Here is an 11,099-nt window from a genome sequence, read left to right on the forward strand (position 1 = left end):
TTGCGGAGGAAGCGAGTGGCAGGGCCTGCTTGGGTGGATTCTGAGCCTGGAGGCCTCTATGCAGCCCAGCACAGGACAGCCTCGGGCAGGAGACTCCCAGCCGCACACAGGCTCCTGGTCCTCTAGCTCGGTGCCCACCCTCCTGGGACCTTACTAGAAGGCAGAACGTGCTGTCAGTGCCACATCAGACCCGGCTCCCGAAGCCCACCCCCCACCTCAGATCGTGATGCTGGCCCACGAGGAGCTCCCATTTCTGGGTCTGGATTTTCAGAACCCCCCCAACAAACCACTCTGCTGCTAAGTTGGAGCCCTGCGGGCAGCCGAAAGCTAAGAGGAGGCGGCAGGGCCCACGGCACCTCTCATTAGCGCCCTCGTGCCCTGGAAGCAGGGGCTCTGGCAGGCTGGGGCTGTGTGTGGGAGCATCTGTGTCTGTGTGTGTATTTATGAGTTGTGTGACCCTGTGTTTGAATGTGTGTGGGAGTGTGTGTGTCTGTGTATTTATGAGTTGTGTGACCCTGTGTTTGAATGTGTGTAGGAGCGTGTGTGTCTGTGTGTAGAGTTGCGTGACCCTGTGTTTGAGTGTGTGTGGGAGCGTGTGTCTGTGTATTTATGAGTTGTGTGATCCTATGTTTGAATGTGTGTTGCAGCGTGTGTGTCTGTGTGTGTATTTGAGTTGTGTGACCCTGTGTTTGTGTGTGGGAGCGTGTGTGTCCGTGTGTGTATTTATGAGTTGTGTGACCCTGTGTTTGAGGTGTGTGGGAGCGTGTGTGTCTGTGTATTTGTGAGTTGTGTGACCCTGTGTTTGAATGTGTGTGGGAGCGTGTCTGTGTATGAGTTGTGTGACCCTGTGTTTGAATGTGTGTGGGAGCGTGTGTGTCTGTGTATTTATCAGTTGTGTGACCCTGTGTTTGAATGTGTGTGGGAGCATGTCTGTGTATGAGTTGTGTGACCCTGTGTTTGTGTGTGGAAGCGTGTGTGTCTGTGTGTGTATTTATGAGTTGTGTGACCCTGTGTTTGAATGTGTGTGGGAGCGTGTGTGTCTGTGTATTTATGAGTTGTATGACCCTGTGTTTGAGTGTGTGGGGGAGCGTGTAGTGTCTGTGTGTTTATGAGTTGTGTGACCCTGTGTTTGTGTGTATGTGGGAGCATGTGTGTCTGTGTGTGTATTTATGAGTTGTGTGACCCTGTGTTTGAATGTGTGTGGGAGCGTGTGTGTCTGTGTGTGTATTTATGAGTTGTGTGACCCTGTATTTGAATGTGTGTGGGAGCGTGTGTGTCTGTGTGTGTATTTATGAGTTGTGTGACCCTGTGTTTGAATGTGTGTGGGAGCGTGTGTCTGTGTATTTATGGGTTGTGTGACCCTGTGTTTGAGTGTATGTGGGAGCATGTGTGTCTGTGTATTTGAGTTGTGTGACCCTGTGTTGGAGTGTGTATGGGAGAATGTGTGTCTGTGTATTTATGAGTTGTGTGACCCTGTGTTTGAGTGTGGGTGAGCATGCACGTGTGTGCACGCACCCGAGTGTGCATGTGCCTGAGTGTGCGAGTTGCCGCATGTGCGTGTGCGCGTGAATATGCACGTCTGTGTGTTCATGTCTGAGTGTGCACACAACCTCAGGACCTGGCCGTGGCGGTCATTCGCTGTCGGGCCGACAGAGGGTGCCGTCGGACAGGGCTGCGCCGGCTCTGCGCTCCCAGCAAAGCTGTCTCCTGCTTGGGACTCAGCGTGGGGGAGCCGGCCGCTCTGCTGTGAGAGAAGGGAACGGGTTGGAAGGGAGCCCTACGAGGTGGAGGAACAGCGTGGGGGATGGCAGGGGGCAAAGTGAGGTCCAGTTTGGGGTGGGAGGAGGGAGGGTGTGAGGCCCGGGAGCGGGACGCGGGGGAGGGGGCCGGGCGTGGGCACCCGATCCTCTCCGGACTGGCGGGTGTGCCTCAGCGGCCTGATGCACGGAGGGCAAGAACCCTCTCACCGTCCCCTCCGTCCCCAGCCTGGGTCACCACAGCGCGTCCTTCCCCCGGGTGCGTAGCGTGTCCTGCCTCCCCATTAAAGGACAAGGGGCAGAATCCTGGCCCAGGGCAGAGCTCCAGGCTCTCCTCGCCGCCCCTCCCTAGGGTCCAGCACGCCCCCACGCCCTTCCCCTCAAAGACCACAGGGCCCAGCAGGGCAGGGCCGGGCTGCGGTGTGGACAGACGGCTCGGGTAGGAGTTCTGTGGCAATCATCGTCTAAGGAGCGGCTCCGGGTCCGCGGGCTTGGGGAGGCTGGGCGAGGCACAGGATCACTGAGGACACCGGCTCAGGAACACGGGCTGGGGCGGGGTCACATGCGGGCGGTGCCAGCTCTGGTGGTCCGGGCGCTGCGGTGCCCACCGAGCTCTGCGCTTGCTCTTTCCCACGGGACTTTGCATGAAGATTTCGAGTCCCTGTGACGGGGAGTCCTGCTGGAAATATTTACTATTGTGATGACCGGTCCGGAGAAGCTGGGAAACAGAGGCCTGCGGAGGGGAGAACGAGTTTCCCGGCGCGCTGCAGTGGAGCCGCGGCTGCCCCTGCCAGCCTCGCAGCCCACAAGCCCCAGAGGCCCCATCCTGGTCACTTCCCGGCTTCTCCCCAAGCCCACTGCCCTGAGTCCTCCCGCCCCACCCCCCGCATGTCCCTCCAGGGCTGGGGCTGTGCCTGCCCGAGCTCCCTGACCCCCAGGTCCTGTCCCCAGGCCCGGACCGCCCCACGCCAGCCTCCCCAGGGATCTCCTACTCACCTCCCCTCCTGGTCACTGTAAGAGGCACTTATCTGTCATTTCTTTTCTTTTCTTTTTTCTTTTTTTTTTTTTTGAGACGGGGTCTCGCTCTGTCGCCCAGGCTGGAGTGCAGTGGCGCGATCTCGGCTCACTGCAAGCTCTGCCTCCCGGGTTCACACCATTCTCCTGCCTCAGCCTCCCGAGTAGCTGAGACTACAGGCACCCGCCACCATGCCTGGCTAATTTTTTGTATTTTTAGTAGAGACGGGGTTTCACCATGTTAGCCAGGATGGTCTCAATCTCCTGACCTTGTGATCCACCAGCCTCGGCCTCCCAAAGTGCTGGGATTACAGGCGTGAGCCACCGCGCCCAGCCTTTCTGTCATTTCTTTAAATCAGGATCTTTAATGGCCGCTTAACAGCCATCATTAGTATGTTAATAACCCCTCCCCCACTCTGGGCGGGCTGTCCCCCCATTTCTGGGCCATTGTCCTTCATCTGTGGGACGGCAATACCTGGAGGTCTCTGTTTGCCCCCTTGGGGGACCCTGGACATCCATCCCCCTGGATGGGGACACTCGAGCTGGGACAATGCCTGGGGACGCCCTAGTGGGAGCACCTCTCAGGAGCCCTCCAAGCTGCGTTCTGCCTGTCGGCAGTGGGTACCGCCGGGCTGCCCGGCCCCTCCCTCCCCTCCCCTGGGTCCTGCCAAGTCGGTCAGAAGGAAAGATGGGCAGCGGTTGGAATATACTTTTGATGGGAATTTACTTTATTGTGTTTAATTGTAAAGCGTGGAAGTCAAGGCATGAATATTCAGCATCGCCGGCTGCTGGCGCGGAGCCGAGGTCTGTGTTCCGACGTGCCCAGCAGGGGGCCTGTCCGAGGGGGAGTGACGGTGGGGAAGCTATTAATTGAAATAGCTTCATTAATTAGTAATTAACAGCAGGGTAATGACTATGTCACACATCGTATTTCAGTGGATGCCCTTCATGTGTTATGAGGCCTTTAATTAAAGGACGTGCATTTTAATTAAAGGCGTGCTTGGCCCTTTGGCCTTTGCAATACAAAAGACGCTCTCAACTTTCAAAGAAGCTGACAGGGAGGCTGTGCTCGTGCACGGAGTGGGGGCTGCCGGGGACGTCCACCCTCAGGGCACACCTCGCCTTCCATCCCAGCTCTGGCTGGTCCTCCTTGGAGTCCAATGGACAACCTGGTGGCCATGTGGGGTACAGGAGGGGTCCTGGGCCAGAGAGCTATGGATGGGGAGGCCGAGGTCCCTGTGACCCCCCTTGGGGTCCAAGCACTCTTCTCTGCCCCCCCGACTTATCTATCTGTGGTTGGAAATATAGTGTCCGAGAGGCACCGGTTTGCCGAAATTCTAGGGTCTTCCCGTCCCAGCACTGCCTGGGCACCTTTGTGGGAGGGTACCCTGCTGAGGATGTTTTAAAACTGGCACCCACATTCTTTCCCTCAAGAGATGGAGCCTGTGTCCCCTCCCCTTGAATCTGGGGGTGGGGACTTGTGACTGCTTCTGAAGCTAAAATGTGACTTCTGCAGCTTCTGCCTGGATATCCTGGGCACTCACTCTTGGGACCCGGCCACCATGCTGTGAGGAAGCTGAATCACCCCACGCAGGAGCCACCTGGAGAGGCCAGACATGCACCTAGGGTGGGGGGAGGGGGTGTCTGAGCTGGTTGGAGGAGGGAAGGCTGTTCACTGAGAGAGCAGACCCAGGAGCCCCGGTGGCAGAAGGGGCCAGGCAGGGAGTGCTGGGCAGGGAGCGCCCGTGTGCCCGCCCGAGTGCCAGTGCCAGCCAGCTGCTGCCTGGAGAGCCCTGGCCCTCTGTGGCTATCTGGCCTCTGCTCATGGCTGTTGCTCAGAGAGAATCTGATCAGCACTAACTTCACCTCCGCCCCACCCCTGAGGTGGGCAGCTGGACCTCAGAGTTGCTTCAGGAAAACGTCCTCAGCCAATAGTGTCCGTGCCAAGGACAAACCTGAGAGGGGACTAAAAATGCCAGAGACACGTGGGGTAAAATACAGCCTGTCCCATTAAATTACTGAATGCCTTTAACATTAATTACCATCCTCCAAACCTGCAGTGGCTCACATCTTCCTTCCTTCCTCCAGCTTGCAGAACCTTCAGCTAGAACTCAGGCTGGAAATGTATTTTACAGTTTTCCCTGTGCCTCTGTGATGCGGGGGTCTTGGAGGCGCACTCCCACCCCAGCACAGGTGCCACAGGACTGCCTCTGGTGCCCTCGACCCACCCACACCAGTTCCACACCCACACTTCCCCCCAACCTTCCCCCAGCAGGCGCAGGACTGCCTCTGGGGCCCCTGACTCACCCACACCAGCCTCTGTGATGCGGGGGTCTTGAGGGTGTGCTCCCACCCCAGCACAGGTGCCGCAGGACTGCCTCTGGTGCCCTCGACCCACCCACACCAGCTCCACACCCACACCTGCCCCCGAACCTTCCTCCAGCAGGCACAGGACTGCCTCTGGTGCCCCCAACCCACCCACACCAGCCCCACACCCTCACCTCCCCCCAACCTCCCCCCAGCAGGTGCAGGACTGCCTCTGGGGCCCCCGACCCACCCACACCAGCCCCACATCCAAACCTGCCCCCAACCTTCCCCCAGCAGGCACAGGACTGCCTCTGGTGCCCCAGATCCACCCACACCAGCCCCACACCCACATCTGCCCCCAACCTTCCCCCAGCAGAGAGGCTCCAGGTCTTTCTGGCCCCTTCTCTCCTTGCCATCTATTTTTAGGGCTGCCTATAGGAATGTTTTCCATGAATGGAATCCGGAACTCCCACACAGACAGGCCTGGTACTGGGGTGGGTCTGACGGTGTCATGTGAGTTACCTCCGCTGCCCTAGCGGGGCCCTGTGACAGGGCAGCCTAAACAACAAGAATGAGTTTTCTCAGCAGGGCACAGTGGCTGGAATCCCAGCACTTTGGGAGGCTAAGGCAGGAGGACTGCTTGAACCCAGGAGTTTGAGACCAGCCTGGGCAACATGGCAAGACCTCGTCTCCACAAAAAAGGAAAAGAAATATTAGCCGGGTGTGGGTGTGCGAGCCTGTAGTCTCAGCTACCCCAGAGGCTGGGGTGGAAGGATGGCTTAAGCCCAGGAGGTCAAGGCTGCCATGAGCTATGGTTGCACCACTGCCCTCCAGCCTGGGTGACAGAGCAAGACCCTGTCTCAAAAAACAAAAACAAACAAACAAAAGAAATGGGCTCTCTCTCAGCTCTGGAGCCCAGAAGACCAAGATCAAGACCAGGGCTGGTTCCTCCGGATGCCACTCTCCTCCCTGTGTCCTTCTGGTCATCCTTCTGTGTGTGTCTGTGTCCAAATTTCCTCTTCTAATCCAGCCAGACTGGATTAGGACCAACCCCCGTGACCTCAGTTTGCCTTCCTTACCTCTTTAAAGACCCTAACTCCAAATGAGGCCGCACCTGAGGTGGGAGTTAGGGTTTCTGCACAGGAAGGGGAGGGACACAGTTCAGTCCAGCACAGCAAGGCTCCATTCCCGCCTACCCTGGACCCAGGGCCTACCAAGCAGCGAGGCTGCCCGAGAGCATACGACAGCCTGGCGCTGCCCCAACCTCCTTGGGGACTGAGGGGTGGTGGCGACAGACGGCTCACAGCTGAGTCCCTCTCCTGGGTCTCACGCTAGCAAGTTGACGACTGTTCAGCATGGGGGACAACCCCGAAGCCACGGAGGCTCCAGAGCACCTGTGGGCCGCAGAAGCTTCTGTCGGGGACGCATCGCACCCCAACTCCTCCCCCGCCCTGCCTTGCCCCCCAGCCCCAGGACCCTCCCTCAGCAAATCTCCATCTCCATCAAGTTTGTGGGGGCCCGGCTTAAGGCAAGACCCCAAGCCCCTTGCTGGGAGGGCTCCCAGCAGACCCTCCATATTAATAAGGAAAAAAAACCAAACCGCGTTGAGAGGACCACGGCAGATGACATGTTCGGCCACAATGCCACAGGACTCAGTCCAGCCAGGAGGAAGCTGGGCACAGATGGAGCCCGGGGATGGGCCCAGGCAGGAGGTGCTGCTGCAGGGGATGCGGATCTGTGGCGAGAGGGGTGACACAGGTTCCAGAGCCTGGAAAGCAGGGCCCGGAGGGTCAGCCCCACAGAACACTCACAAGGCGTGGAGGCGCCAGCTGCGCTGCTCTGATGGCTGCGCCCTGTGTGCAACGGTATGCTGTGCCTGCAACATGGACTGTTATTACGTGTCATTATAAACAAAATAGAAACCCCCACCAGATGCCACGCCCACACCCACTAGAATGGCTGGCACTGTGGCCACGCCTACTAGGATGGCTGGCACTGTGGCCACGCCCACTAGAATGGCTGGCACTGTGGCCACGCCCACCAGAATGGCTGGCACTGTGGCCACGCCCACTAGAGTGGCTGGAACTGTGACCCACGGGAGGATCAGGAGGGGCCGAGGCCGTGGAGGGGTCCCAAGAGCCCGCCTGGTGTCGGGTTGCTGCTGACGCCCCTGTGAAAGTGGAGCACGTGGAACTGGCCCCCGAACCGTCCCCACCACCCTGCTGGGGCGGCCGGTCCCTGAGGGGGTACGAGGGGGTGGGGTCTCACGGCTCCCGTGGGCCGTCTCTCCTCCTGGCGCACTTCCTCTTTCTAGTTTTAGGATGTCACCTTGATAGACGTCACAGAAACCGCATACCGTTATCTGAGAAAGTAAAACACACGAGTGAGCGGAGGGAAGTAACCCTGCCCAGGCATCCTCTGGGGGTTTGGTCAGTATCCTTCGAGCTGCTGGGCGTCTGTGCACCGCGGGTTCCCCTGGGCCCCCTGCTGGGAAGCGTTCTCCTGCCGGGTCGTAGGGTCTCTTGTCAAGGGCAGCGGCTGTCCCACCCCCATCTCCCTCTGCTGAGACACCTCTGCTCGGTACCCCCCTCCCTGGGCCTCGCCAGGGACACATACCAGGGGGCTGTGAGCCCCAGACGCCAAGAAAACTGCTCCCTGCTTCCAGCCCCAGACGCCACCTCGCCTGTCCCAGGTGGCTGACAGTGGGATCTGGGATTGGCTACTTATTTCCTTTGGGCATCTCCCTGCCATTTATACCCAGGCCATCCTCCTTCCTTCCTCCCCCAGCGCCAGGATGGCCCCAGGCAAGGATGAGAGGATTGCTCACCCGAGCAAGGCCTGAAGCCTTTCCTGAAGCTCATTTGGGCAATTGGGGACTGGAGTTTCCCCCGCCCAGTCCAGGAAGACTCAGCTTCCGCCCCTCCATGGTCCCTGAGTCTCAGTTCTGCTTCTGCAGTTCCTCCTGTCCCCAAGCGTCCTCTGTTCCCGCAGCCTGAGCCAGCGTGGGGAAGCTGGAGACAAGCCCTGAGCAGCCGGGCCCCTCCTCCTCTGGGACCCGTCCGGAGCTGGGCACGGGCAGCACTTCCTCACCCCGTTGTCCTCGGGGGCCGAACTTGGTGGATGGCAGTGCCCAGGGACAGGAGGACCCTCAGAGGCCGGGGTGTTTCCTGTGGACACTCAGTGTCACCACTGGGGTTTTTCACGAGGCCTGAGGGGTTTTCAGCGAAGGAGCTGCCTCCGCCCTTTAGGCTGTTTACGTGCTCCCCGTGCCGCCATTTTTTCCCCCAAATAGACAATCTGGACACAGGCTCGGGAAGGCACCAGTGCGACTGACCGCTGCCCCCACGCTGACCCTAGGACAGTCTGTCTCTGTGTTTCTGCCAGCATCCCATGGAGCGGATGGTTTTAGGAGGGACTTTCTTGGACATTCCTTTGCTAAGCCAGGGAACTCAAGGATCAGTGGTCAGGTACCCAGTTTTCAAACATTTTCCATTTCCGCGTTTAATTGGAGAAAATGATTTTACCAACATTAACTCTTTTATGTGGAAAACTAAGAACAAGTCTTGGCCACAGTCAAAATTTGCCGATCATCACGTCCCATCTCTCTTGGGCGCCTTCAGTTACCTGGCCGGGTTTGAAGCTCTAGCTGATGTCAAGTGGAGGTTATTCTTCCATCGGCCTTTAGTGGGTGACAAAGGTGACCCTGAGCTCAACAGCACCACGCGGGCCCCAGGCAAAAGCAGTCGAAAACCTGGATCACGAATGTTTGGGGCCCAAACAGCTGAGCCAGGGTCTCCCAATAAGAGCTGAGAACACACACTGGCTCCTGTGCCCGACCAAAGCTCAATGCCCTGGCTGGTCCTCCTCTCATCCAGCGAGGGCCAAGGACGTGGCCCTGTCTGGCTGGGCCCTCTCTGCCCCCTCTGCCAGGAGGGCTGAGGTGATAGCAGCTCTGCCCATAATGGAGTTTCCTGCCCCTCCCACTGCAATACAAAGCTCGTGATGGTCTTGGATTTTCCATATTGATCGGTCCATACAGAATAGTGACCGTGGGCAGCAAGTGGCTCAGGCTTGTCTTGTCCCTGGGCAAACTGGGGCCTGGGAAAGGACAGACAGATGCTCAACACTCCAGCATGCAGAGCCGCTCAGCACAGCTCAGGCTGCTCTGGCTCCTTCATTAGCGCCCCTGCCTGCTGTGCAGACGCACCCAGGGCCACAGGCTCCTGTCCCCAGTCATCTCCAGGATTGGCCTAATTGGCGGCTTTTCGGCAGCTCTCAGAGAGAAGAGTGAGGGGCTGCGGCCATCCCCTCGTGGGCAGAGAGCTGCCGTCTCAGCCAGCGTTGGGGGGGACCCCGCAGGGGAGGCGAGGAGACAGGACTGCCTGCCAGCCCTGCCCAACCCTGCTGGCTGGTCGCTGTCTAGAGCTGGCAAGGAAACTCGGTTTGTTTGCAGAAAAACAAAGAGAGGAGAATAGCCCCTGAACGCATGCAGCCCACAGGTGCCAGATTTGACTGGGTCCTTTCAGTCCAGCGGCCCCAGGCAGGGACAGGTGGCTTCCCTGCCAGTCCTGGTCTGAACCCCACGGGCGAGGGTCCTGCAGTCCCAACCCTGCATCACAGGCTCAAGTGCGGCCCCCCTCGCTTCCCAGCTCAGTGGCTGTGCCTGCTCATGGGGAGGCCCTCTCTGCGCACAAACCACGGGTGTCTGTCCTGGACAGAACCAGTCCCATCTTCCTTTGCTCACCAGCACGATTCAAAGGGGGTTGAAGAATAAATGTTTTCCTAAGTTTTAGCTGACATTCAATTTTAATGATTTTTTAAACAAAGTAGCTGTTAAACGTGCAATGTTTTATGGTTTCCTGATGTCTGACAGGTGTTTTTGCCCATGTGGGAAGCAGATGCTAATCGCATTCTCCCTAATAGCTCATAAATAATAAGCACTGAGCGTTCCCTTTGTGCGCCGTGCTGCCAGTGGCCAATTTGTTCTTCAGAAGTGGCCACGCTGCCTGTCAATCAGCTCTCGCCCGAGGCACTTTTTGGTGATTAGAAGCCCCTTGGAGAGCGAGAACTCCAAATTAGTTTTAAATAAAAAATAAGAATATTCATGCTGCTGAACATCTAAAGGTAAAGGAGACAACACAGTACAAACCTGTGGCCTGGGTCCGTCGTCGCTGGTGGAGGGGCCGCGCCCGGGGTCCCCGGGGACGGGGTGCAGACGGCACCACACAGAGAGGCACGGGGCGGGGGTGACAGGCACGTAGCCGCTTGGCGGGAGGGGCTCAGGCAGCCTCCTGTCGGCTGAAACGCGCGGCCACACGAGAGCTCGGCTGCGTTCCGGGACTGGCGTAATTGGCAGGCTCCAAGCAAGAGCGCTCATGCCGACTGGCGCCTTTGCCGGGACTTGAAAGCAGGGGAGGGGATGTGCCTGTCTCCTTGAGAGGAGAACAAATGTTCCCTTTGAAGAAGTTTGCGGTGAGCGGGGCCAGTGTCAGAGGAGATGGCTTCTGGGGTGGCGGGCGGTGGCGGCAGGTGGCAGCAGGTGGCGCTGGCCCTGCCCCTCCCCCGTGCCCCCTCTCCCCTCCCCCCTTCCCTCCCCTTCCCCCCTCCCCCCAGCAACCTCCGTGGGTCTCTCCTTTGGGGCAGTCTCAGCTGGGCCGGCGCCGCTGCCACCCCAGTCCTCAAAGTCACTCTTGCTGTTGTCCCTTCTGTGCATCAGAGTGGGGCCGTGTGCAGGCTTCTGGGCTTCCTGCTGGGCTCCCCTCGGCCCCAGGCTCTGTCCCTGGTGCTGGGAAGTCCCACCATCCACCCAGGCTCAGAAAATAGCATGAATCAGCTCATGCAGTGGGGAAGGGGGACCCTGGGCTAGGGGAAGCCAGGGGCAGTGCCCTCAGGGGAGAGAGGCTATGAAGAGCTGGGGAGGGCAGGCGGGGCTTCGGGACCAGTATGGGCAAAGGCCCGGTGGGTTCGGGGGCGGTGGTTTAACGCCTCTCTGTGAGAACCCAGGACGGGCGAGGGCTCCAA

General features: G+C 58.9%; 1 protein-coding gene across 6 annotated transcripts; it reads right to left on the reverse strand.

The window, feature by feature from the left end:
• Window positions 1–3,478: 3,478 nt before the first annotated feature.
• LOC129052255 (uncharacterized) lies at window positions 3,479–8,212 on the reverse strand. Of its 6 annotated transcripts, XR_008517218.2 has the most exons (7): window positions 7,120–8,212; window positions 6,679–6,954; window positions 6,293–6,472; window positions 6,158–6,213; window positions 4,814–4,887; window positions 4,316–4,393; window positions 3,479–3,634 (listed from the first exon to the last, which is right to left on the reverse strand). XR_008517218.2 is itself a non-coding variant. In XM_054542339.2 (5 exons), the coding sequence occupies exons 1-2, from the start codon at window positions 7,690–7,692 to the stop codon at window positions 6,561–6,563; spliced, it is 912 nt and encodes a 303-aa protein (XP_054398314.1). In that variant the 5' UTR covers window positions 7,693–8,212; the 3' UTR covers window positions 3,479–3,634; window positions 4,316–4,393; window positions 4,814–4,887; window positions 5,079–6,560. The 6 variants fall into 6 exon arrangements, 1 of the variants encoding a protein (XP_054398314.1); XR_008517221.2 differs by lacking the exon at window positions 4,316–4,393 and having other exon boundaries at window positions 6,679–6,813; window positions 6,890–8,212; XR_008517217.2 differs by lacking the exons at window positions 4,316–4,393; window positions 6,293–6,472.
• Between the last annotated feature and the right edge of the window lie 2,887 nt (window positions 8,213–11,099).

The sequence above is a fragment of the Pongo abelii genome, chromosome 21 (assembly GCF_028885655.2).
Source record: "Pongo abelii isolate AG06213 chromosome 21, NHGRI_mPonAbe1-v2.0_pri, whole genome shotgun sequence".
NCBI classification, from domain to species: domain Eukaryota; kingdom Metazoa; phylum Chordata; class Mammalia; order Primates; family Hominidae; genus Pongo; species Pongo abelii.